Raw genomic sequence first — 27,446 nt, 5'->3', positions numbered from 1 at the left:
AAATATGGACAGCGCCGCCAGGTAACCTTTAATGGTCCCCACTTGCAAGCCCCTGTGGGCCAAAGAAAGCAAAAATGACAGAACCGTGGGAATGTAACAAACAAAAGGATCCACATTCTTAACTCTGCACCAGTCGCAGAACTTTCTCCAACGGCAACGGTACAGAGACTTTGTTGCCGGCCGCCTGGCCGAGAGCAACACCTCCATCACGTCTTCAGGGAGGTCCCAATCCTTATACCTCAACCTTTCAGAAGCCAAGCATGAAGGTTGAGGGATCTGACCTCTGGATGGAGAACCTGACACCCCTCCCGTGAGAGCAGATCGTCTCAGTAGGGAAGACGACATGGAGGGCAGATGGACAAGTCGAGAAGGTCCGGGTACCACGTCCTCCGGGCCCATGCCGGAGCAATGAGGATCATCAGGGAACCGAACCTCCGTAACCTCCGCAGCACTTGCCGGATGACGGGGACTGGAGGAAACGCGTACAGCAGAAGGAATGACCACTCCACCACAAACGCGTCTCCTAAGGCTCCTTTTGGAGGAAATTCCCACGAGCAAAACCTTTCGCACTTCCGATTGACACTGGAGGCGAAGAGATCCACTTGAGGGGTCCCCCAAAGATTGAGGATCACCAGGAGAATCTCCTGAGCCAGCTCCCACTCGTGAGAGATCGTGCTCTGCCTGCTCAGAGCGTCCGCCGTCTCGTTGTCGTCTCCGGCCAGATGAACAGCCGAGATCGAAACCTCCTGCTGGATGGCCCTGAATTCGAGCTGCATCGCCTCCGTGCACAGCGGAAGTGACCTGGCCCCCCACCCTTTTTGTTGAGGTAGTGCATGGCCACCATGTTGTCCATTAGAATCCGGACACTCTTTCCGCGCACAGTCAGCAGAAAAGTCTTCAGGGCCAGCCTGACGGCCCTCAGCTCCAACAGATTGATATGGAGTCTGGACTCCGACGGAGACCAACGACCGCTGACTGTCAACTCGTTGGCATGAGCTCCCCATCCCGTGAAGATGCGTCCGTCACGATCGTCACCTCCGGCCAGGGCAGCCAAAATGGGGCCCCCTTCATCAGATTGCCCTCAACGGCCCACCACAGAAGGTCCCGGGCCACCGAGGGCGGCAACTGAACAGGGTCCGACAGCCTGCCGAAGGACTGAGGCCACTAGAGCTTGAGTGCCCACTGCAAAGATCTCATCCGCAGACTAGCCTCTGGCACCAGAAGAATGCAGGATGCCATGAGGCAGAGCAGTCTCAAGAACTCGGACGCTGGGAAATTCTGGGCAAACTGAAACTTGTGCATCATCTGCTGAATGTGAAGAGCCCTCACCTGAGGAGGAAAACGCTGCCCCAGGGACGTGTCGAGCACTGCTCCGATGTACTGGAGCCGCTGCGTTGGTGTCAAATGGGACTTCTTTAAATTGAGGGAGAAGCCCAGCCTGTGAAGGGAGTGGCAGGTGATGGACAGATGATCCAGGACTTGCTCGGGAGAGCTCCCCCTGATCAACCAATCGTCCAGGTAGGGGTAGACGTGAATCCCCCTTTCCTGAGATGCGCTGCCACCACCACCATGAGCTTGGTGAAAACCCTCGGGGCGGAGGTCAATCCGAACGGCAGGACCCGAAACTGAAAGTGCGAGTCGCCAACCGCGAACCTCAGGTACTTCTTGTGCTTGGGATGGATCGGCACATGGAAGTAAGCATCCTTGAGGTCGAGAGACACCAACCAGTCCTGAAGTTGAAGGGCCTGGAGGCTTGAGAAAGAGTCACCATCTTTAACTTGTCCTTCCTGAGGAGTTTGTTCAAACCGCGCAAGTCCATGATGGGTCTCAATCCCCCGTCTTTCTTCGATATCAAAAAATAAGGGGACTACCATCCCTTGTTCCTCTCCGCTACAGGCACCAGTTCTATGGCGCCTTTCTCCAGCAGGACTTGAATTTCCTGCACAAGGAGCGGATCCGGACTCTTCAAAGAGAGGCTCCCTGGTGGATTGTCGTGAGGCCTCTGCCGAAAAGGAAGACAGCAGCCGTGGGTAATGATCTCCAGAACCCACACATCCGAAGTAATGGCTTGCCACTCTACAAGATGCTGCGCCAGCCTTCCCCCAACCGGCGAACCACGGGACCTGGCCTCATGACTGAGTGGTAGCGGCTGCGGCGTTGCCTGAGGGCAAAGAGGCAACTGCCCGAGCGGCCTTGGCACCTCGAGTACCTTCGTTTCCACCCCTGGCACTCTTACGATGGCCTCTTTGACTGCTAGCTCCACTCGCTTTACTGAAGGATGAGCAATAGCGAAAGGAACCTCCCCTCCATTCCTGTCCCCTACAACGAAAAAGCAGAGGTTGGCGAACTGCAGCCCCCAACGACTTCGCTGCAGCTTTGGAGGTCTGCAACCTCTCAAGGCTCTCGTCAGCCTTGCTGCCAAAAAGGTGTTCACCGTCAAAAGGCATGTTGAGGAGCCGGGACTGCACATCAGGAGCGAACCCAGACTTCCGCAACCACGCAAACCTGCGCATTATGGTGCTCGCCGCCATGGATCGGCTGACACAATCCCCCAAGTCCAAACCCGACTGAACGGCCTCACACATAGCATCCTTGCCATCCTGAACCATAGCAAGGAAACCATCCCGTTCGTCCCCTTCAGGAATATAATCAGCCGCTAAAGCAACACAGTTCCACAGAGTGTGTGTGAAATGAGACAAGGCACATATGGAGTTGGCCGCCTGAAGCACCATACCCCCCGAAGAAAACACTTTCTTCGCCCAGCCGTCAAAATGTTTGTCGTCCCTATCCCGAGGGATGGTAGGATACGACGCCTGCTTTGCCGGGGCCGTAGCCGCCTGCACCACCAAACTCTCCGGGGTGGGGTGCCTAGACATGTAGCAGGGGTCGCTACTGGCTGGACGGTATTTTCACGACAAAGACTTGCCCACTGCCGGGAGACTCTCCGGAGCTGTCCAAGCCGCCGCCACCCTTCTCTGCAGAGCCATATGAAAAAGCAAAACCGGGTCAGTGGGTGGACCGAGATCAAGGATGTCCGTGAGATCATCCTGAACGAACTCCCCTGGGGGAGCTGACCAACCCAAGTACTCGGTAACCCGAGACATAAGGCGCCGATATGAAGAATCGGCATGAGCGCCAGGCTCCGGCCGACAAAACTCCACCTCCGGAGAGGTGTCCAGTGCACTGGCATCATGCAGCGACTGCCTCAGGTCATCAAACTGGCTATGGCCCGAGATAAGGTCATCTGGAACCAGAACCAGGCCGCCATCAGAGCCTTCATCACCCTCTGAAATGTACTCCAGGCGGGGAGAGAAAGACCTCTGTGGACCAAAGCAGTGTCAGACCTTAGCCATAGCCTTTCTAGGGGCAAAACCCGTGCCACGGGGCCCCTCCGACATCACCGCCTCGAAAGGCGTCGAGGACGCCGAACGAGTCGGCGCCGGCGTCGACAGCAAAGGCGTCGACGTCGAGTGAATCGGCATCGACGTCAGCTGCAGCGCCGCCAACATCGGCGGCGTCGACACAGTCCTCGAAGCCAGAGCTCCGAGCGTGTCTCTCGACAACCTAGGTGCCGACGACCCCCTCGGAGGCGGAGCTTCGAGAGAAATCGTCGACGACCTCGGCACCACAGGCGTCAACGTCTTCTTCGATGACGGCACAGGATCACACCGTCTCGAGCGCGTCGAGGACCAGGACCTGGCACGAGCATGGCGAGAACGGCTACCCTTGTCCGAGCAGGACCTCTCCCGCGAGCCGTGCGACCACCCGAGCCCGAAGGCGTACGAGCGGTATCTCTCGACCGGTGCCGACCGACCCCACTTGGAGGCGCAGACGGACCGGTGCCCTGCGATTCAAGAATCGCTAGCATCCGCTTCCCGAAGGAAGCCCATTCCTCCGGTGTCGCTTGCATGGAGGGATAAGCGACCCGCCGACGGGCGGAGTCCTCGGAAGAGGACGGGGAAGGCGACCTATGCCGACGTTTTCGGGAATGCCTCGAAGAGGCAGATTAGTGGCGAGACCGACTCCTGGAAGGAGACCCACTGGACTTCCGACAACGACGCGGAGAGTCGCCCCTCAAGTCATCCTTCGAAAGCCCCGCAGACCTCGACCTCTGGGGCTTAGACACCCGGCCTACCGACAGCTTCTTCTTGCGTTCCCGCAAGGCCTTTGCCGTGAGTGACTGGCAGTCGACACAGTTGTCCGTATCGTGGGCCTCCCAGAGTCACCAGAGGCAGGCGTTGTGCGAGTCCGTGACCGACATCTTGGACCCACAGTCCCCGCAGTTCTTGAAGCCCGGACGCGGGGTTGAAGATGAGAAAGCCATCGCCACGAGCAGGTCTTCACAACAAACCGAACAGGTTCAACGAACCGAGAATAGAAAACAGCAAACTCCAACGAGTCGAGGCGTACTGAGATTCACGAAGCAAACACGTTCGCGGAAAAAAATGGAGGCTATGGGCGTTGTGCGTCCTACTTATCACATCGGGTGACGTCGGCCGTCGGAGGAGGTCCTCGGGGATGGCGCATCCACGCAGGACGCAGACGCCAAATATTTTCCGAATCAGCAGAGCTGTAGACATTACCTGTCATAGATATGGAATACATCGGAGGACCCAATCCCCTCGAAAGTTACTTATTTAACATCCAGTTTTAAATAAGTATTCTCTAAAAGGGCAATTTGTATAACAATGTAAATATACTTCAAAGATTATCCACTAACTTGTTCTGATTCCGAAAACTATTTTTAGATATGCTTCATACAGAATTCCTACACCCTGAGGTGACTTCTATCACAGGGACAGTACTGGCATTTATCACTCTAGTTATACTTGGCAGATTCTGAGGTTGCAGAAAGGAAAGGTTTAAGGAAGGAAAAAGGTTAAAAAGGTTCTCAGTAAATAGGAGGACAACTAAATGTTCCAATGAAATCTAGACAAGCCTTTCCCAGCAGTAACGGTCTACAACAAATTACCACCTATGAGGGGCAAACGATATCAAAGTCAATGGACTATAAGAGTCTTCATGGAGCTAGGACAGCCAAAGTTAATTGGAACACAGTCTATGGAGCTGAGGCACTTCTTAGATCAGAAACAGTCTTGCACAAAGTTAGAGAGTTTGTAGAAAATCCCTTGTAGGGTCACAAGCTGTTAAGCCTGTGAGAAAAAAGAGTTGGACTCAACTCTAAAAGTAAGCCAATGCAATTCCAAACTGAGGAAAGCACTGCTAAAAGTCAATGAGGTGATTACCCAAAGTCTAAACAGTACCTCTGGTTAGAAGAGTGGTCCACTTGGATTCTGTCCTGTCGCACCGGTGCAGACCCTGGGTTCCTGAGCCTCAGTCGTGGGGACAAGAGGGAGGACGTCTAGAGGGCTCCTGCGGCGGCACTTTGGAGGTCGTCGGCAGCTACGGCTCTTTTTTGGATCAGCAGCACTTTGCGGTTTCAGCGCTTAGTAAACAACACCGTCACAGATCTCGGATACCGGTTGGGCTTCCTTCACTCTTTGAGTCCTTCACTCTGGTGAGGGGACTCGAGCTGTGGTCATCCTGCTTCTGGAGGGTCCTGGGTGACTCCTGGAGCTTCTGGCTGGATTTCGGGAACTGCACGGATTTCTCGACCCCCGCCCCTCGGTTCTTGCAGCAGCTAAGAAGTACAGACAGTCAGGGAAGATGGTCCAGTAGAGTTCATATCAGGGTTAGTTGGTCCCACTAACCAAAGGGAAGAAGTCGTCCCTTCCAGAGCTTCTCTGTCAAATTGAAAAAGGAGTTTCAGCACAGCAGCAGGGCTTCACCGGGCAATTCAAAGGTCCATGAGGATACAGCAAGCTTTGTTCACGGTTTCTTCGTCAGGTATTTCTCCCAGTGGTCGACTCTGCCTCTAAACCCAAAACCCTCGCCTTTTAAGCATGTTTCTCCCATTCATGCACAGCCTAGGCTGTCAATCACACAGCAGGGTGGCTGCCCTGAAAGTTCAGTTCTACTTCCAGCCCATAGTCCTGTCAATCTCAGGGCTGTCCCTCTAGTTACCACTGTGTTAGATATAGCTCCAGCTAAATAGGTTACCCAATTTAATAGGTCTATTTTTGGTTTACTCCTTTATTATTCCAGCCCCTGCACTGTCCTTTTTTTCCACTGGGACTTCATGTTAGGACATTTTTTCTAAAGCACAAATAAGGCTTCATAAAACCATACATCTGAAACAGTACATAATCCACTCTTAATATAAGGCTGTACCACCTGAGAACATTTGGTAGCATAGACAGAGCAGCCACGCTCATCTTGGGGGGGGGGGCGGGGGGGTAAAGGGCTGTAGCTTATGGCAAAGAAATTGTAGCATATATATATATGGCACTGAAACAGTACATTGTAAAAATAAAGGGTTTATTTAAATACAAGTAGGCCAAGATAAATCTTGAGTAAGTAAGTACTATAACATCATATCAACACAATCATTAAAACCAATTCAATACCTATGGTATACAAACACCAAGGTATAACCTTTTTCAGAGGAGCAAGAAGCAAGTCAAGGAGAGTCAAACATAAGGTTATACATTCAGGAAAGTACTACACAGTTCTTGGGGAATAAGACCAGGTTAGATATACTTTTAGAATACTATCAGTAATTCAAGGGCAGTTGACCCGGTCAGTCATGCAGTGACACTCGTTATGAAATCCCATAATAAACCAAACATGTTGCAAGTTTACACCTTATAAAGGAACAAGTTACTTACCTGTAACTGTTGTTCGCCAGCATGGGTCTGGCATGGATTCACATGCTCATGAATATTCCCCGTCGTCAGGCTGGGAATCCTCGGTAAAGAAAAAATCAGTATCAGTTTTGTTTCTGATCTGTCTTTCTTAGTAGTAACCAATCACTGATCTCTGGGTCATACTGCCCCCAGCCAATGACTGCCCTCTCCCTAAGCCCCGCCTCTGGCAGCCATCCTCAGATTTGGTAGCACGCCAAGTGGCAGTATGACCAAGTGAAGAGCCGCAGAGGGGTAGGTGGGAGGGTTCGCATGTGAATCCATGCCAGACCCATGCTGGAGAACAACAGTTACAGGTAAGTAACTTGTTCCTTCTCCAGCATGGGGTCTGGCATGGATTCACATGCTCATGAATAAAAGAATACATATCAGTATACACATGCACAACCACAGGAGGTGGCAACAGGCTCAACATTAAGCAATACAACAACTCAACATTAAGCATCTCTTACCTCCTCACCAGGCTCACCTTAAGCATACAGGTTGCGCAGCACTGCTTGGCCGACCCTGGACTCCTCCCTGGAGTCCCGATCGACGCAGTAGAATCTTGTGAAGGTGTGCGTCGACCTCCACGTAGCAGCCCTGCAGATGTCCAGCAGGGGCACACCAGACAGGAACACCGTGGTAGCAGCGATCGCTCTGGTCGAATGGGCTCTCGGACGGCCGGGAAGCGGTCGGTTTGCCAACCGGAGACGACAATGCATGATGCAGCCAGAGAGCCATCTGGAAATGGAAGTCTTCGAGAGAGCCTTCCCTTGATTCACAGACCCAAAGTTCACAAATAGTTGTGACGTCTTCCGAAAACTCTTTTGTGCGGTCCACGTAGAACTTCAGCGCTCTAGCTACATCCAGCAAGTACAAAGCCCTCTCGGCCAACGTCAAAGGCGACGGGAAGAAAACTGGTAACACCAAGGGCTCGTTGAGGTGGAAGTCCGACGGCACCTTGGGCATGAAGGAGGGGTGCGTCCTCATCACCACCCTCATGTCATGAAAAGTCAAGTATGGAGGCTTGCAAGATAGGGCCTGAATCTCTCCCACTCGTCGTGCAGAGGTGATGGCCACGAGGAACGCTGTCTTCCATGACAGGAACTTCAAAGGCGCCGAATGCATAGGCTCGAATGGGGCTCCCATGAGCCTGGTCAGCACCACATTAAGCTCCCACGCCGGGGCAGGGGCCTTCACCGGCGGGAATGATCGGAATAGTCCCTTCATAAATTCTTTTACCAGGCGATGAGACCACAAGGACGTCCGTCCCGTAGTCCTGGTATATCGGGAGATGGCAGCCAGATGTATTTTTATGGAGGCGTGAGCCAGTCCAGCTTTGGCCAGCAACAGTAGGTACGGCAGCACCTGAGGGGCCGTAATCCGCAGAGGGTTAATCTTCTGCGCACGGCACCAGACAGAGAACCTCTTCCATTTATGACCGTAACACTTGAGAGTTGAGGACACCCTGGCCTTTGCAAGAACCTCTCTGCAATCAGCCGGGATATCGTACCCTCCAAACTCTAGTGCTGCAGGAGCCAGGCCTGCAAGTTCAGCGACTGTGGGTCATGGTGTAGAATGGCGCCTCCTTCTCTGGAGAAAAGATCCGCGTCCGCCGGCAGCCTGACTGGCGGGGACGTTGACAAGTCCAGAAGGTCCGGGAACCAGACCTGCCTCGGCCACGCCGGTGCGACGAGGATCTGCACCTGGACTTCTTGAGCTGGCTGATGAGGTGGAGCAGCCACGGCAACGGAGGGAACGCGTATAGAAACAGGCCGTCCCAGGGGAACGAAAAAGCATGGCTCATGCTCCTCGGCTGTGGGAACCTGCAGGCGAACCTCTGGCACTTGGAGTCCGTCGCGAACAGGTCGATCTGGGGTTTGTGTCATGATCTCTGCTTCCAAAAGATCAGGACTTGCCCGACTCCCTTGGAAGCAGACCCATAACCCCGGTTCCGAGTGCCAGCCAGTCCCAATTGGGACCTTTTGGACCCTGTCCTGGCGCCAGTGGCACCAGGCTCATAAAGATGCCCAGTCCCAGCGCTGGAAGCGCCGGGCTCATAATGCTTGGGTGGACTTACCTGCAGCAGACCATGCTGCTTACTTACCTGCCAGCTGAACCCCTGGTCCTCTTCTGTTTGGGACTACTTTTCCTGTTGGGTGGGGCAGGAGCCACTCCCTAGGTTCAGAACACTGGAACTCTTCTGGAAAGCAGGAACTCTTTTCTTACCTAGGCGTGGCTGTGGAAGGAGACACCTAAGCACTACAGGAGGCTATTTAAACCACACCCGATGGATGAATCTTGCTTTGTGTTATTCTGCATTCTCTACAGCAGAACGCTCATCGTGTCTTCTGCTTCTGATCCTGGGCCTAAGGGAACAAAGGCTTACCATCCTGGAATCCAGTCTTCACCAGGACCTGTAAAGACCAAGAAAGAACAGGTTAGCACTACGGTCTTCAGTGGCAGCGCATCTCTTACCTGGTCCATCGGCTGTCACCAACGCCTTGCGCTGCATTCCGGCATCTGAAAGACAAAAGCTTACCTACTCTTCGCACGCTCCGGAGGCCTTCGGCGCTGCATCCCGCATCTGAAAGACAAAAGAAGGTGCGTTTAAAGACATTGGGCAACTTTATTACTCACGTGCCATTACTCCTTCCCACGCCGAATCCAGTGGGTATTCCAGCACCCTTCAGCTTCTCTAAAGCTCCGAACTTGTACCTGCAAGATAAAAGGGACAGTTAGTGCGCATCGTGAAGCAGGCTACAAGCGCTTACTTACGTGCTTCCAGGCGCTTCTATTCCTCACGCGGGTTCGATCCTCAACTCTCATCAGCCCGCCATCCGCCATCGCCGGAACCCTGCATAACAAGAGATATCATTACAAAAGACTTTTAAGACATTTGAAGTGCCCAGAACTTACCGTTTGTGCAGTTAACGACGGACAGCAGTCCTCTGAGGTCAAGAGGCCTGCACCCTTATCCAGTGAAGAAACTGGTTACGGCACCCTGCCCCGAGGCAGATGGAGAGCTCGGCGTTCACTTGCCTAAGACATCTTACTCTTCGAGTCAGACATACAATGCACAGAGGTCCAGCCCGAAGAGCCAACCGTGTGTTACACATCACCTTTGAAGATGCGGCATTCACCCAGTCAAGACCGGCGCCTCTGCGGGAATCAGGTGAGCGTTACAGAACACAAAGCCTACCGCAAAACTCCCACCCAGGCGCTATGGAAACCTCGGATACCGACCAGCTAGCCCAGTTACTTGGGGAACTAAGAGCAGAAGTGCATGCAGCCCGTCAGGAAACGAATGCTCTAAGAAGGGAACTGATTATTTCCAAGGAGCGAACAGACGATCTCGCTAGACAATTGCTACAGTCACAAGCCGGACAAACTCCGTTACCCGCATCAGGGGCAAATCTTCCTTCAACATCCTCTACGAACCCAGTGCAGATCAACCTACCTGGGAATGTACCTCTGGCTCCGCCCGAACGATTTTCTGGTGACCCAAAGAGGTTTGCAGTATTTATTAATCAGTGCCGGTTGCACTTCTTATGCCGGCCAGCAGCCTTTCCAACTGATCAAGCTAAGGTAGCTTTCGTACCTTAGTGGCAATGCGGCAGACTGGTCGATCCCTCTAGTTAATCAAGATGATCCGGTTCTCCATGATTTTCAAGCTTTTCAGCTCAGTATGGAAAAACTGTTTGCAAGACATTCACAGGGGCAGGCCTTGGACAATGAGCTCCTTTCATTGCGACAGGGTAATCAAGACCTTTTGGCTTATATTGCGTCTTTCAACAGACTGATAGTGGAAACTCGATGGCCTGAGGACAAAAGGATTACGCTGTTTTATAGAGGTCTACGTGGAGAGCTCAAAGATGTGTTAACCCAAGTAGTGAATCCCCCGCAAGACTGTTCGGACTATATTGACTTAGTCGTTCAAATTGACCACAGACTGCAGAACAGGAAGGCCGATCGTTCCAAGTTTGATGCTCGAGTATTTTCCAAACCACCAACTCCTACCAAAGGAGTAGACTCCGGGGAACCCATGCAAATAGGGGGCCTGAAAGGACCACTAACACAAAAGGAGCGGGAAAGGAGAAAACAGCTGCAATTATGCCTCTATTGCGGAAACTCGGGGCACTTTCTTCGAGACTGTCTGGTGAAACCAGCCAAGAAGGCAGTAGGAACTGCAGTTACCAGGGTCACAAACTCTGAGCTGGGAAACGACCTCGCCCGACAAGAATAGAGGTCCTCTTGCCGAGCGTTAAAACCAGTTCAGTGACCTCGCATTTCGTGATACCTATGGTCCTCATTAGCCCTGAACATCCGGATCGATTACATGCGATTGAAGCTTACGTCGACAGCGGTGCCATCGGCAATTATGTGGATCATGAAATGGTTTTAAGGATGAATCTGACTCTTTGTCCGAAGGCTGTAAAGGACGTCATTACTACGGTGGATGGTACGGAGATAGCCTCCGGACCAGTAACGCATACCACCCAAGAAGTGACGCTAGTAAGTCAAGATGGACACCATGAGAAGATCGTGTTCGATGTGATCAAGGCCCCTCAGTTCCAGATTATTCTAGGAATTCCTTGGTTAGAGAAGCACAATCCTCAGATCGATTGGCGAGCAAGAACGGTTCAGTTTCCAGAATGTGTCTCTACTTGTCACCCTCGACCTGGTGTTGCACTGGCAGCAATTTCCTCGGAGGCTCCCCAGTTACCTCCTGAATACCTAGAATTCCAAGATGTTTTCCGGAAGGATCCGGCTAACTCTCTACCTCCTCATAGGTCTTATGACTGCCAGATAGACCTGATACCTGGATCTACTCCTCCTTGTAGTAGAATTTATGCCCTCACCGAGCCTGAGAATCTTCACCTCCGACAATACCTGGATCAATACCTAGCAAATGGGTTTATCGTCCTTCCAAGTCCCCTGCTTCCTCAGCTTTGTTCTTCGGTCCAAAAAAAGAAGGGGACCTTAGAACTTGTATAGATTATCGCGCCCTGAACCAGATCACCGTTAAGAATAGATATCCGTTACCTTTGATCCCTGAACTCCTGGACCAAGTCAGAAAAGCATGCATATATACAAAGCTGGATCTTAGAGGAGCCTACCACTTGGTACGAGTAAAAGAGGGCGATGAATGGAAGACGGCCTTCCGCACCAAGTATGGGCTATTTGAATATCCGGTCATGCCCTTCGGACTTTGCAATGCCCCGGCCGCCTTTCAATATTTTATGAACAATGTCCTCAGAGAGCTCATAGATGTGTGTGTTGTTGTTTACATTGACGACATCCTCGTTTATTCTTCATCGGAAACTGAACATCGGAAACACGTGAAAATGGTCCTCGAGAGATTGCGTCAACACAAACTTTTCGCTAAGTTGGAAAAATGTGTTTTCAACGTGACTGAAGTTGAATTCTTGGGATTCATATTATCACCTAGCGGAGTGCGTATGGATTCAAAGAAGGTCGATGCAATTCTCAAATGGCCATCGCCATCCTCCGTAAAAGGTGTTCAAAGCATGTTAGGCTTCGCTAACTTTTACCGCAGGTTTATCCCCGAATTCTCTCGCATAGTCCAGCCCATCACCGCCTTGTTAAAGAAAAACAAACGTTTTGAATGGTCTACCGAGGCGGAACAAGCTTTCCAGAATTTGAAGACTAGATTTATCTCTGCACCGATCTTAAAACATCCTCGCCCAGAACTCCCCTACATCGTTGAAACTGATGCTTCGAGCCTTGCCATGGGGGCAGTTCTATCACAAAAGGACCCAGTAACCAATCAGTTGCATCCCGTGGCATTTTGGTCCCGCAAATTCTCGCCTCCTGAAATCAATTACACTATTACTGATAAGGAACTTCTAGCTATCAAGTCCGCCTTTAAGGCTTGGCGGCATTATCTTCTGGGGGCCCGACACACCGTTACTGTGATTACAGATCACCGAAACCTGCAATATTTGAAAACCGCAAAAGCTCAATCCTCTAGGCAACTCCGTTGGGCACTATTCTTTGCCGAGTTTGACTTCATAATTACCTATCGACCTGGTACAAAAAACGGTAAAGCTGATGCTCTTTCTCGGATGAGAGTGGAAGAACATTTGATCAATCCTAAACCTGTACCTATCATTCCCGAACAAAGAATTCTAGGTGTAATCGCCACACAATCCATAGAGGAAGTTAAGGATAAAGCCAGGCTACTGGTAACTCCAGCAGACATACAGAATTGGCATCCGCAGGGAAAGGACTTTACGGTGAAGGACAACCTATTATATTTCCAAGAACGGTTATACCTGCCCAGCACAGATTTACAGAAAAAGGTAATCTCTTGTTATCACGATTCTTTAATGGAAGGACATCCCGGTATGACCAAGACCTCGGAAAAGATCAAGCGCTACTTCTGGTGGCCGTCTTGGAAAAAAGATATCAGAGACTTTATAATGTCCTGTGGAGTATGCGCCCAAAACAAGAGTCAAAAGGAAAAACCAGCCGGCCTCTTACGCCCTATTGACATCCCGCCTTGCCCTTGGCATACGCTTTCTATGGACTTCATCACCGATCTACCTCCATGCTCCGGATACAATACGATCCTAGTAATCGTGGACCTATTCTCCAAGATGGCGCATTTCATTCCACTCAAAGGCTTACCAACAGCAGCAACTCTGGCCCGAGAATTTCTCGAAAACATCGTCCGACTGCACGGTTTTCCTTCAGTTCTAATTTCGGATCGAGGTAGTCAATTTATTTCTCATTTTTGGCGAAGTTGCTGTCGGTCGGCTCAAATTGATGTGAGACTTTCGACCAGCCACCACCCTCAAACCGACGGACAAACCGAGAGGACCAATCAAACTCTGGAACAGTATTTGCACTGCATGCTACAACAAACTGAAAAAACTTGGAAAGATATCCTTTGGATAGCCGAATATGCCTACAATAACTCTGTCCACTCGGGAACTGGGAAGACCCCGTTTTTTCTTTTATACGGTAGTCACCCTCGAACCTCGGAGTTGGATCCACTCCAAGATCTTGGAACACCAGCAGTAGACCACCTGCATTCTACAATCACCCAAGCCTTTAAGGAAGCCGTTTCTCACCTTCAAAGGGCTAAAGAACAATACAAGAAAGGAGCAGACCAACATCGGAAGGAAGCCCCCCCAATATCAAGTAGGAGATCAAGTCTGGTTATCCACCAAATATCTACCTCTAAAAGGACCACGCACATTCAACCCAAGATACCTTGGTCCCTATTCCATCACTACCATAGTAAATCCAGTAGCGGTCAAGTTGGACTTGCCTCCTCACATGAAGATACATCCGGTCTTCCACGTCTCTCTATTAAAACCCGTGCACCCTCAAACCCGACTAACTACATCTCCAAAACCTATTCTAGTTGATGGAGAACTCGAGTTTGAAGTCAAAAGCATCCTGGATTCAAAGATCTCCAAATCTAAACTATTTTACCCGATTGACTGGAAAGGCTACGGTCCCCAAGAAAGATCCTGGGAACCTGCAGAATATGTCCACACGCCTCGTCTAATCAAAAGATTTCATTGAACATTTCCTAACAAGCCCAAACCCCCGGAGAAGCCCGGTTTGGGAGGGGCCTTGAGGGGGGGGTGCTGTCATGATCTCTGCTTCCAAAAGATCAGGACTTGCCCGACTCCCTTGGAAGCAGACCCATAACCCCGGTTCCGAGTGCCAGCCAGTCCCAATTGGGACCTTTTGGACCCTGTCCTGGCGCCAGTGGCACCAGGCTCATAAAGATGCCCAGTCCCAGCGCTGGAAGCGCTGGGCTCATAATGCTTGGGTGGACTTACCTGCAGCAGACCATGCTGCTTACTTACCTGCCAGTTGAACCCCTGATCCTCTTCTGTTTGGGACTACTTTTCCTGTTGGGTGGGGCAGGAGCCACTCCCTAGGTTCAGAACACTGGAACTCTTCTGAAAAGCAGGAACTCTTTTCTTACCTAGGCGTGGCTGTGGAAGGAGACACCTAAGCACTACAGGAGGCTATTTAAACCACACCCGATGGATGAATCTTGGTTTGCGTTATTGTGCATTCTCTGCAGCAGAACGCTCATCGTGTCTTCTGCTTCTGATCCTGGGCCTAAGGGAACAAAGGCTTACCATCCCGGAATCCAGTCTTCAGCAGCACCTGTAAAGACAAAGAAAGAACAGGTTAGCACTACTGTCTTCAGTGGCAGCGCATCTCTTACCTGGTCCATCGGCTGTCACCAACGCCTCGCGCTGCATTCCGGCATCTGAAAGACGAAGGCTTACCTACTCTTCGCATGCTCCGGAGGTCTTCGCACTGCATTCCGGCATCTGAAAGACAAAAGCTTACCAGCTCTTCGCACGCTCCGGAGGCCTTCGGCGCTGAATCCCGCATCTGAAAGACAAAAGAAGGTGCGTTTAAAGACATTGGGCAACTTTATTACTCACGTGCCATTCCCCCTTCCCATGCCGAATCCAGTGGGTATTCCAGCACCCTTCAGCTTCTCTAAAGCTCCGAACTTGTAGCTGCAAGATAAAAGGGCAGTTAGTGCGCATCGTGAAGCAGGCTACAAGCGCTTACTTACGTGCTTCCAGGTGCTTCTATTCCTCACGCGGGTTCGATCCTCAACTCTCATCAGCCCGCCATCCGCCATCGCCGGAACCCTGCAAAACAAGAGATATCATTACAAAAGACTTTTAAGACATTTGAAGTGCCCAGAACTTACCGTTGGTGCAGTTAACGACGGACAGCAGTCCTCTGAGGTCAAGAGGCCTGCACCCTTATCCAGGGAAAAAACTGGTTACGGCACCCTGTCCCGAGGCAGATGGAGAGCTCGGCGTTCACTTACCTAAGGTGAGGGCGTTAACCTTTGGGGTTCTACAGGAGAAGAGAAAGGGAAGAGGAGAGAGGCACCCAATAACCCCAGTTCATTAATCCCATATTTTCTATCTGCAGACATCTTACTCTTCGAGTCAGACATACAGTGCACAGAGGTCCAGCCCAAAGAGCCAACCGTGTGTTACACATCACCTTTGAAGATACGGCATTCACCCAGTCAAGACCGGCGCCTCTGCGGGAATCAGGTGAGCGTTACAGTTTGCCCCATTGTCGGAAGAGTCGATCCACTTGATCCTGGCGCAGTTCCCACTCGTGGCATGAGCGCAGCTCCCCGCTGAGTGAGTCGGCGATGGTGTTTTTTATTCCTGCCAGGTGGAAGGTAACCAGAAACATCCCCTGGGCGACGGCCCAGTGCCACAGATCCTGGGCCTCCTTGGATAGGGCCGGGGATCTGGTGCCCCCCTGCTTCCGTATGTAGAACATCGTGGTGGTGTTGTCGGTGAAGACCCTCACCACTTTGTCCTTGAGGGATGGGAGGAACGACTTTAGCGCCCAGAACACTGCACGGAGCTCCAAGATGTTGATGTGAAGAGACCTCTCCTCCGGGAGCCAAAGGCCTCTTGTGTGGAGATCTCCGGTGTGGGCCCCCCCAACCCTCCAGAGAGGCGTCCGTAGTCACCGTCTCCTGAAACGCCGGGGTTTGAAAGTCCGTGCCCGTCGTGAGGTGGGCCCGGGTGCCCCACCATAGGATCGCCCGACGGAACTCCTGGTCGAGGGGGATCCTATCCTCGAAGCAGCCCCTCGCCTGAAACCAGCGGGCGTCGAGGAACTCCTGCAGTGGACGCATCCGAAGTCTGCAAAGGGGTACAAGGTAGATGCATGAGGACATCATCCCGAGAAGGGACTTGATGGACCTCACCCTGGCCACGTCCGTGGCTAACAGGCGCCATACCTTGCCCAGGATGGTCTTGGTCCTCTCCTCTGAAGGGGAGGCCAATTGCTCCAATGTATTGAGCTTCGCCCCCAAAAACAGTGCTAGTCGCGATGGAACCAGGTGGGATTTGGGGTAGTTGATGGCAAACCCCAGCTCCGTGAGCAACCGGACGGTCCTCGCCGTATAATCGACGGCGAGTTCCCTTGACCTTGCCCGGATTAGCCAGTCGTCCATGTAGGGGTAGACGTGGATCCCCTGCAGGCGCTGCCGCGCCGCCACTGGTGCCAGACACTTGGTGAAAACCCTGGGTGCCGACTTTATTCCGAACGGTAGGGCTCTGAATTGGTAGCGGCGTCCTTGAACCACGAACATGAGGAACTTCCTGTGCCTTTTTAGAATGGGGATGTTGAAGTAAGCATCCTCCAGGTCCAACGACGATAGGAAGTCGCCTTTCTCCCGCTGTCCAGCACGTGCTGCAGGGTGACCATCTTGAATTTCTGCACCTTGATGTATTTGTTTAACCGACGCAGGTCTAGGCTGGGGTGCCAACCGCCTGTTTTCTGTCTGACGAGGAAGTACCTTGAGTACACTCCAAAGGCCCGGAGCCTCCTGGGGACGAGCTTGATGGCACCTTTCTTGAGCATCGCCTTTACTTCCAACAGCAGTTGAGGGACGAGATTCTCCTTCCTGGCCACGGGAGGAATGTGAGGGCACTTCTTTCGGAATTCCAGCGAGTGCCCGTTGGCCAGGGTGTCAAGCACCCAACGGTCGGTGGAGATGGACCCCCACATGCTGACGAACTTCGTCAGCCAGCCTCCCACCGGGGTGCTTTGGTGGGGACACGACGGCACGGCCGGGTCAGTCTTGTTTGGAGGAGGCCTTGCCGCCTTGGCCTCCTTGACGAGGACGGCGGGATCCCCCTTGCTTGCCGCGACCTCTGTTCCTGGGGAGAGGAGCGGGCCGCCTGGCGGTAAGCGGAGGACCCACCGCTGGATCCTTTGGAGGCACCCTGTCTGCCTCCGGGGCTCCAAAAGGGCCGTCGCTGCTGAAGCATCGCAAGGGCCCGGGCCGTCTCCGAGTCGGTCTTGATGGCCTGCAGAGACTCATCCACCACCTTACCAAAAAGGTTGTTGCCGTCGAACGGCATGTCCAACACTCTGGTCTGGGCGTCCTGGCGAAAGTCTGTCTCCTTGAGCCATCCCCGTCGTCGGAGGCAAACTCTGTTGCCAAGTTGACGAAATCCAGTATCGGCGATGTCCGTCGCCACCGTTATGGCGTGATCCGACGCCACCTCACCATCCTGCAGAATTTCTAGGGCCTCCGCCCTTTTGTCATCAGGCAGGAAATCTAGCAGGGGAGCTATCTTGAACCAGAGCTCCCTGTCGTAGCAGGCCACAATCGCTAAGGCATTGGCCGCCTTAATCGTCGTCGCCGCCGACGAGATGATTCGTCGTCCCATAGAGTCCAACTTCTTGCCCTTGCTGTATGGCGGGGAAGTGGAAGTTGAAGCCATCGTGCCTGCTGCCTTCTTCTTAGCCGCTGCCGAGACGACCGAGTCTGGCGTGGGCTGGGCCTTGAGGCACAAGAGGGAGGCATCGGGGAATCGGTACTTCTTCTCGTACCTGTCCCTCTTGGCGGGTGTCGGGGCAGGGTTCTTGAGGACAGCAAGCCCCTCGTCCCAGATGTCGTCGAGTAAAGGCACCGCGAGGACCGTCTTCCTCTTAGCCTCTCGTTGTTGGTATAGAAACCCCTCCTTTTTCTGTTCTTCAAGGCAGAGCTGGAAGAGCTCGGATTCCCTGGTTATCATGGCATGGAAAGAGCCAACGTCGTCGGCTGGGGAAGCCCGTGGGGGGGTGACGACGGGATGTCTGCTGTGTCATCGCCGCCGTCATCGTCCGTCCCCGTATCTGTCGCCGTATCCTCTCCCGGCGAGGGGGATGAGGGGTCCACCGGTCTCACAGGCACGAAGAGCGGAGCGTGGTGGACTCTCCTCCACTTGTTCGGAGGGCTTCTCGACGGGCCTGGTTCTTCACTCCTCCGTCGGGGTGCGTGGTAATCTCGTCCTTATCTCGGTACATAAGGATTGGACTGCCAACAAAATGGCTGCCAAGCTATTCTGGGGCTCGGGCAATGGCTGCGACGGATGGGATGGCCGCTCCATTGGGCCCTGTTCGTCGTCGCTATCTTCGATCACGTCAGCAGGGACCGTCCCCTGGGATCGAACCTCTCGTTGAGGTTTCTGAACCTCTCGTTGAGGCCTATGGACCTTTCGTTGAGGCCCTTCTCGGTCTCCACCAGTTCCTCCTCAGAGGCTGATTCTGAGTCTGTAATGGCCACCGGCCCCCCCGCCCCCTCTTTTTCAGCCGGGGTCTTAGCGATGGGCTGGAAAGAGGATTCCCTCCGCGGCCATTTCCATTGGCGTAGTCTCAGCCGGCTCCGCCAGGGTCGCAGCGACCACTTCGGTAGAGGCCTTAGCCGGGTAGATCAGAGCCCTCACCACCTTGGGTGCGTCCTGGGCCTTCGCCTTGGGGGGGCGTTCAGCGCCTCGCTCCCCTTTCGAGATTGACCGGGTCCGCTCCAGCGGCCTACCCGGGTCCTCGGACTTCCTTTTCCCCGAACCAGAGCGCTGGCTCATGGTCGAACGTGCCGGGGAAGTAGCGCCCTGCTTGGCAACCGAAGAGCCCGACCTTTCGGCACTCCCGGAGCCCGCGGATTTGCAGTGCTTGGCCTTCTGTTGGGCCCCCATCGCCGGGGCGCCCTCAAATGACTTAGAAGCCCGCTCAGACTTCTTCTTCGCCTTCTCACTTGCTGTGCCCTTCTCCAGCCAGGTGGCGAGGCGGGAACGACGATCTTGTTTTGTCCGCTCCGAAAGGTTCTTGCAGAACGCACAGTCCTTCTCCACGTGCGTCTTGTCCCCATGGAGGCAGTAGAGGCATCGCGAATGCTCGTCCTCCTTAAAAACGTTATATAATCTGCATCCAGGGCAGTTCCTGAACAGCTTAGATCCAGGCGTCAAGCTCACCTTGTCCTGGGCCATATCCGTTGAGGTAGGCCGCAGATATTCCGGAATCCTCCAAGAAGTGTAAACTCGACAAAAACTTCACCCTTGAGGGGCGTAGAAGAATTCCGAAACGGGTCTCCGTTATCGGAAGTAGAAACGGTGGAGCTTGAGGCTCGATTAAACCGAAAAAATTAGAAATTCTCCTGAAAAAACGTGAAAACGCAGTAAAAAACTCGAGAGCTAAACACGAGGACTCCCAACACTTGAGTGTGCGGTAAAAATCTGAGGATGGCTGCCAGAGGCGGGGCTTAGGGAGAGGGCAGTCATTGGCTGGGGGCAGTATGACCCAGAGATCAGTGATTGGTTACTAAGAAAGACAGATCAGAAACAAAACTGATACTGATTTTTTTCTTTACCGAGGATTCCCAGCCTGATGACAGGGAATATTCATGAGCATGTGAATCCATGCCAGAACCGTTCGGAGCTAGTAAAACAACTCATTTGTTTTCTGGATGGGCCTCAAGTTACTCAATGATAGATAAGAACACTGTAACGCTCACCTGATTCCCGCAGAGGCGCCGGTCTTGACTGGGTGAATGCCGTATCTTCAAAGGTGATGTGTAACACACGGTTGGCTCTTTGGGCTGGACCTCTGTGCACTGTATGTCTGACTCGAAGAGTAAGATGTCTGCAGATAGAAAATATGGGATTAATGAACTGGGGTTATTGGGTGCCTCTCTCCTCTTCCCTTTCTCTTCTCCTGTAGAACCCCAAAGGTTAACGCCCTCACCTTAGGTAAGTGAACGCCGAGCTCTCCATCTGCCTCGGGGCAGGGTGCCGTAACCAGTTTCTTCACTGGATAAGGGTGCAGGCCTCTTGACCTCAGAGGACTGCTGTCCGTCGTTAACTGCACGAACGGTAAGTTCTGGGGCACTTCAAATGTCTTAAAAGTCTTTTGTAATGATATCTCTTGTTTTGCAGGGTTCCGGCGATGGCGGATGGCGGGCTGATGAGAGTTGAGGATCGAACCCGCGTGAGGAATAGAAGCGCCTGGAAGCACGTAAGTAAGCGCGTGTAGCCTGCTTCACGATGCGCACTAACTGTCCCTTTTATCTTGCAGGTACAAGTTCGGAGCTTTAGAGAAGCTGAAGGGTGCTTGAATACCCACTGGATTCGGCGTGGGAAGGAGTAATGGCACGTGAGTAATAAAGTCCCCAATGTCTTTAAACGCACCTTCTTTTGTCTTTCAAATGCCGGAATGCAGTGCGAAGACCTCCGGAGCATGCGAAGAGTAGGTAAGCCTTTGTCTTTCAGATGCCGGAATGCAGCGCGAGGCGTTGGTGACAGCCGATGGACCAGGTAAGAGATGCGCTGCCACTGAAGACCGTAGTGCTAACCTGTTCTTTCTTTGTCTTTACAGGTGCTGCTGAAGACTGGATTCCAGGATGGTAAGCCTTTGTTCCCTTAGGCCCTGGATCAGAAGCAGAAGACACGATGAGCGTTCTGCTGCAGAGAATGCAGAATAACGCAAAGCAAGATTCATCCATCGGGTGTGGTTTAAATAGCCTCCTGTAGTGCTTAGGTGTCTCCTTCCACAGCCACGCCTAGGTAAGAAAAGAGTTCCTGCTTTCCAGAAGAGTTCCAGTGTTCTGAACCTAGGGAGTGGCTCCTGCCCCACCCAACAGGAAAAGTAGTCCAAAACAGAAGAGGATCAGGGGTTCAACTGGCAGGTAAGTAAGCAGCATGGTCTGCTGCAGGTAAGTCCACCCAAGCATTATGAGCCCGGCGCTTCCAGCGCTGGGACTGGGCATCTTTATGAGCCTGGTGCCACTGGCGCCAGGACAGGGTCCAAAAGGTCCCAATTGGGACTGGCTGGCACTCGGAACCGGGGTTATGGGTCTGCTTCCAAGGGAGTCGGGCAAGTCCTGATCTTTTGGAAGCAGAGATCATGACAAACACTCGATAACTATTTTTGAATGCACTAAGCAAATCAGGGAAAGCAAAACCCAATTATGCTTTAAGAAAGACACTATGTATTTCAAGGTAAGCAGTTGACCTATTGGTACATTACAAGCTACTATCTAATTGATAGTAACACCTAGTTATACCCTTTATACTTTTAAGTGCATAATACAATTTCTAAGGTACATAAGAACTTTATGAAACTATTTTAGAATAGTACCAAAGCAATTTGGGGAAGAACAACCTAGGGTTACACATTTAGAAGAGAAGCAGCTATTCAAGGTGAGTAAGAACTTAATACTTTTAAGAGGGGATACGAGCAACTCAAAGACACGCATTAACTGAAAGACTATTTTAGATCTGTATAAAGCAGACCAGGGAAAGCAAAACCCAATGATACACTTTAAGAATGACACAATGTTATTCAAGGCAGGTAAACCCTATTGGTGAGCTTTTACACTCATTCAGTTAAAAATTCGAAAACAGTACCAATACTTATTACTTTTCAGAAGTGGGGAAACACTATTCATAAACAAGTACGTATTAGCTTCAGAGTTAGTCAAAGTGTTCAGAGACTTCACAGAAGGCTCCCTACATGCGTTCCAGCATTAGGTCTGGGCAAGTGGTATGAGCAAACTCCCAACCACGCAAATCACCCACCCAAGCCCACACAGTACCCTAGGAGAAAAGAAGAGCTTCTGAGTGGATGCCTTCAGGATGCAGTAGCACGGGACCCGGTCCCTGGATTCTTGGTCTGGAGACGAAAGAACTGGACACTGGAAGGGAATTTGCAGTAGAGGATTCCAGCAAAGGTTTGACAGATTCTCGTGGCTTTGTGGAATTGGCACCTTATTACAGCAGCCAGATGAAGAACGAATATCGCTGGTCGGATTCTCTTAATTAACCTGGTCCTGCACTCTGTTGAGGGGACTTCAAGGATTTAAATCATGTCTCTGGAGATCCAGCCGGAGTCCACCACAGTTTTGGACGGATTCAGACTTCAGAAGACAATGTACCGCACTCAGGCTCAAGGTCCCAGCGTATTGGCAGTTTGCAGCCCAGAAAGGTAGCAGCACGTTGTGGGATGGCTCAAAGCGCAGGTCATCTGTAGACTAGTGGATGTCACCGGCCTCTGGGTAGGAGCCGGCGCATGTCAACTGAATCGAAAGGTTGCATCAGGCTCTGGTTACACAGCAGGGTCTCTGGTCGCCGGAAATCGCTACAGAGGTGGTCGACTTGTCAGCAGCTTCCAGGCTCGGGAGCATTTATCAGGAACTACAGCACAACTTCTGCAATCTCTCCCTGCAGTTTATAGAAAGGGGCGCTCTGGCTGCCCAATCGGGACAACCAGCCCCCCCATTGAGACGTGGTTCCTTTCAGGCAAGGTGAAAGGCAAAGTACTGCAGACTCCTCCCTCGCTTACTGCCTTCTCAGACAGTCTGCAGCCTGGGGGTGGAATACAAAGGATTCTCGCTGAAGACAAAACTTACACTGCGGTCGTTCCCGCCTAGAATGGCAGGGGAAGACCACAGAAACTAACAAGCAAGCAGAAAAATTGCAAAAAAAGATGGAGCCCACCATTCAGTGCATTAAGTCTTCTGCTTTACTTCCCTTGTTGGTTTTGCTCATTTTTATGGGGAAAATGCCTCGTCCCTAAGAATATCCATAGTGAGAGACTAGGTATCTCTTTAGGAATTCTTGAGATTAAGCCTTGACCACAATCCATGCTACCTTGATTGGTTTGGCTAAGCCCCCAGAGTTTCCCTGTTCACTAAAACTAGGGTGGCCTTCTAAACTCTATCCACCAAGCAAGAATTAGAAATCCATCTTAACACCCGGAGGTGGGCAACACCCATAATTAGACACCACTAGAGATCCCCTTTTGTCCTGGCCAGAGCAGATAAATGTGTCTCTTGGAACAAACATGAAGAGAAAGGACATTGCAATGGAATCAACCTTTAAGGTCTGTCACATAGAAGATGACTCCTTCATTGTTTTTGTCATACTCCCAGGAAACAAAAATTTACAATCACTTTGTCTTAGGCCTACCTTGCGGAGAGGTCTTTTTGAAAATCATGTAGTGGCAATGTGGTTCTCTTCTAGGGGGCTTCAATCAGAGTATCACTAAAATTATTGCTTAGTGTATACTGGGTGACTGGAGGATTAGAGAAAAGTGAGGTGCAAGCTAAAATGGAAGTACAGATGCTTTCTCTATAGGGGCTGCAAACCTTGGTCTTGTTTATTACCTCTCCCCAGTTTCTGGACATATCTCAAGCGGCGCTTGTTAATGTGTGTGCCGATTATGTGGGGTGTAAATATTTCACAAATTTAAAATTCTGTAGTTTAAGGAAGGTTACAAAATAGTTGTTTCTTTTGTGATTTTAATGAAGTTTTAAAATTGTTAAGGTTTGGTTTTATCAATTTCTTTGTTTTCTATGTTCTGTGTAACAAAAGGCTTCAGTAGCCGAAAGTATTATCAATGAAAAAATAAAATCAGAAATCCTCATAATCCCTTTCTTTCTGCACCTCAGTGTTCCCTCTGGTGTTCAACTCACTAAAACAACTAAACTGCAATTCTGAGCAAGCCGCAATGGTCCGCCCAAATCGCTTCTTGTGGTGATCCCAGTGTTGGTAGAATTAGACCCAGCAGGTACCTCCCTGCATGCCCCAGTGGAGTTAGACCTGCACAGCGCTTTTAGTGGGACAGTGTTCTGAATTCGGAAGGCACAGAAAGTGAGCACTTGCCTCTAGTTCTCTGAGCCGGCCAAGCAGCTCTCGGCTTACTCCCAGCTCAAGGACACCATCGCCAGGTACCAGATCCCCGCCACGCTGGGGGAGGTCCACAGCCTCCGACGCCATCCCCTGCAGAAGGAAAGATACGGTAACAGGTAAATCTGCATTCCATCTTAAAAAGACCAGTCACACACTTCCAGTGCAGACCAATATTAATATCAAGCAAGCTCAGAGCCAACCCAACCTTTCCACTCCCTCACCCCACATCAGGCATATATCCAAACAATCTATTTTCTGCCAGCTCAACCCCACTCAAATGCCCAGCAATATACAATTTGCCTCCACGCCCCATAATCAGCCTTCTTTGGTGAAGCTTCTCCAGCAGGACCCAGCCGTTGCCCATCCTTCATGATCTCCTGCCACAGATGCAGTGGCTTATGCTTCAGAGGAGCAGAGGTCGACTATGAACGAAAGGCAACAAGCTAACCCCTCAAGGCATGGAAAGCCATTGTAATATAATGCTTCTGCTGTTTTGGCGGTCTTTTGGCACTAGATTCTGTAAGAGAAGCTGGTGCCAGTTAGTGGGAGTAGAAGGAGAGGCACGATGCAAAACCTGAATTGTGGATGAACAGCAGAATTACCCAGTTCCTGTGTGATTGTAAGTTTCTACAATTGTAGTGATGGCCAGCTCTGAGAATGAGGACAGGTGGAAGGGCTACTGGAGGACTGGATGTGGTGCCCTGCAAGGAGAGATGTAGTGTTTGAATAATGTTGGTGCAAGAAGGGGTGATGTGTACTAGCAGGCATTTGATATGTGTAAAGTAAGGTAGAAAGAAGACTGGTGAGCAAAATAGCACTGGGTGGGATAACAGAAGGCAAGCCCTGAACTGTGGGAGCTCCCCAGACCAGAGAATCCTGGCCACAATTATGTTTAGTCGATACATAATTATAGAGGTGGGATTTTCACCTGAAAGTTAAAAAAGTCATGTATCCTCTGTAGTGAGTGGGAGTCTGATCTACATGTGGCAGTCTAAAGGTCATGGACTGAGGCAGATTGCCAGGCCGGAAGGTCACTGAAGTCCATTGGGTCCAGTTGCATAGCAATTTTTACGGTTTATAGTGAATTTTTCGAATGGCATATTTTTTAATGCCATTTTTTCGAAAACATTTTGCTGAATTTCTTAATTTTTTGTAATGTTAATTTTGTTTTATTTTATTTTTGAAATCGGGGGTTCCCCCCCCTCAAGCCCACTTTTTTTAACACATTTTTTACTTACGAAACCAAAAAAAAAAAACATATAATATAAAAAAAATAATACATTTGAAAAAACAAATTTCAGCAAAATGTTTTCGAAAAAAATGGTTTTTCGAAAAAATGACTGGATACCCAATTGTAGAGTATAGCTCTATATGGTTACTACATCCAGACCTCAGGACACATACTTTTTTTTATTCGGCACAACACAAGACCTACACCCAGGTTGATTATATACTTTTGGATTCTAATGGGGCACACAATATAATAAAAGGACTTCCATAAGGGTAGTAGCACGGACAGACCATGATATGGCTGTGGCGACTATGAGCCTTGGTTACCGACTACCCACTGTTTAAGGACACAGTGTTTCATGAGAAATTCCAAGATTAAATTCAATCATTTTCAGAAATAAACGATACAGGGGAGGCGAATAAGTGCATGGTCTGGGAAGAGGCGAAAGCGACCTTTCGAAGTCCGATTAGTGTAGAAGGGTCTGAGAAGAAGAGGGTTAGTACACAGAGATATACAATTCAGGGAACAAATTAGGTCCCGAGAAGAGGCCATATACAATATCCAGTTAGATCAAGAGGAGAATCGAAAAATTATTGCTGACCTTCGGCAGGAATTGTATGATCTTTGGAGAGGGGCAGCATTATTTCAACATGTATGCCTAAAGCAAAGTTTTTTGAGAAAGGGGATACATCCCACAAGATTCTGAGTGCACGACTCCGTAAGCAAAGGACGGAGAGGTCTGTCGGGGAATTAAGGAACCTCCAGGGTAATAAATTGAAGACTCTGGATAGTATAATTCAGAGGTTTGGCCAATGTTATAGGACATTGTATAATAGTAATGCTCCTGCGAGGACTATCTGAAAGAGGCTCACCTTCCAGAGTGGCGACAGAGGATTTGGCCTCTCTGAATGTCTTGATCGAACCCAAAGAGGTTCTACAGGCCATTGCCAAGATGAAACCATGTTCGGCTCCCGGGTCCTGGCTACACTAGTGCTTTTTCCAAGAGGTTTGACCCATTGTTAGCCCCTTTTCTTACTTCACTTTTTAATAGTATAATGGATGGAGATTTGGTTCTGGATTCTTTTACCCAGGACAGAATTGTTATGATTCCAAAAGATGGCAAAGACAGGCTTGACTGCAGCTCCTACCACCCTAGAGCTCTCTTAAATGTCGATGCAAAGATTTTTGCCAGTGTGCTAGCGGAGCGCCTGGGAAAGCTAATGCCCACTCTGGTACATAGCGGTCATGTGGGTTTTGTGTGGGTTTTGTGTGAGGTAGGCAAAGAGCGGATAATATTTCGAAAAACGCTTGATTTAATAGCTTTCATTGACCCTTCAGACAAGGACCCAAATGGCCTTTCCTTAGGGCGGTCCTTGGCAAGATAACACTTGATTCTCGTTGGTGTCAGAGTGGCCTTGTATAGGATTCTGAGGGTACGGGTGACAGTGAATGGTCTTTCCTCTGACCCTTTTACACAGCATAGAGGCAACAGACAGGGCTGTCCACTCTCCCCCACTTCCTTTTTCCTTGACCTTGGCGCCACTTGCGGATCTCATTCAACGAGATAAAGGTAGTTTGTGGGTTGGTAGGAGAGGGAAGAGAATATAAATTAGTGCTTTTTGCTGATAATGTGTTGGTGTACATCACCAAGCCAGGGACCTCACTGACAGGGCTGGTTACGGCATTGGAGGCATATGGAGCTTCTTTGGGTTTTAAGTTAAATTAAGTTAAATTAGGGGAAATTGGTGGTTTTGGGGCATTACACATGAACTATCTAGATGCGTCACTCTTCGCATACAATCTGATGGATTGCACTATCTTGGAGTTACCCTTTCTAGGGATATGGCAAAGCTGTATAGTGCTAACTTTCTTCTTTTATGGACTACCATTCAGACAGACTTGGCAATATGGGCAAATTTGGTCCGCTCTTGGGCACATCGTCTTACTACAGTTAAAAGTAAT

The 27,446-nt window shown here is 50.7% G+C and overlaps 1 protein-coding gene across 5 annotated transcripts in view; it reads right to left on the bottom strand.

Annotated features, from left to right (window-relative positions):
* Positions 1–27,446, bottom strand: part of NCKAP5L (NCK associated protein 5 like) — a 534,672-nt gene that overhangs the window by 370,548 nt on the left and 136,678 nt on the right. For all 5 annotated transcript variants that reach the window (XM_069653864.1, XM_069653865.1, XM_069653863.1 and 2 more), the window contains one exon: positions 24,223–24,343. In XM_069653864.1, the coding sequence (XP_069509965.1) occupies positions 24,223–24,343 (121 nt within the window). The remainder of the gene's footprint in view (positions 1–24,222; positions 24,344–27,446) is intronic.

Source organism: Ambystoma mexicanum, chromosome 3q (assembly GCF_040938575.1).
Source record: "Ambystoma mexicanum isolate Mex_15411 chromosome 3q, UKY_AmexF1_1, whole genome shotgun sequence".
Taxonomy (NCBI): domain Eukaryota; kingdom Metazoa; phylum Chordata; class Amphibia; order Caudata; family Ambystomatidae; genus Ambystoma; species Ambystoma mexicanum.
This window is presented reverse-complemented; position numbering and strand designations above follow the sequence as displayed.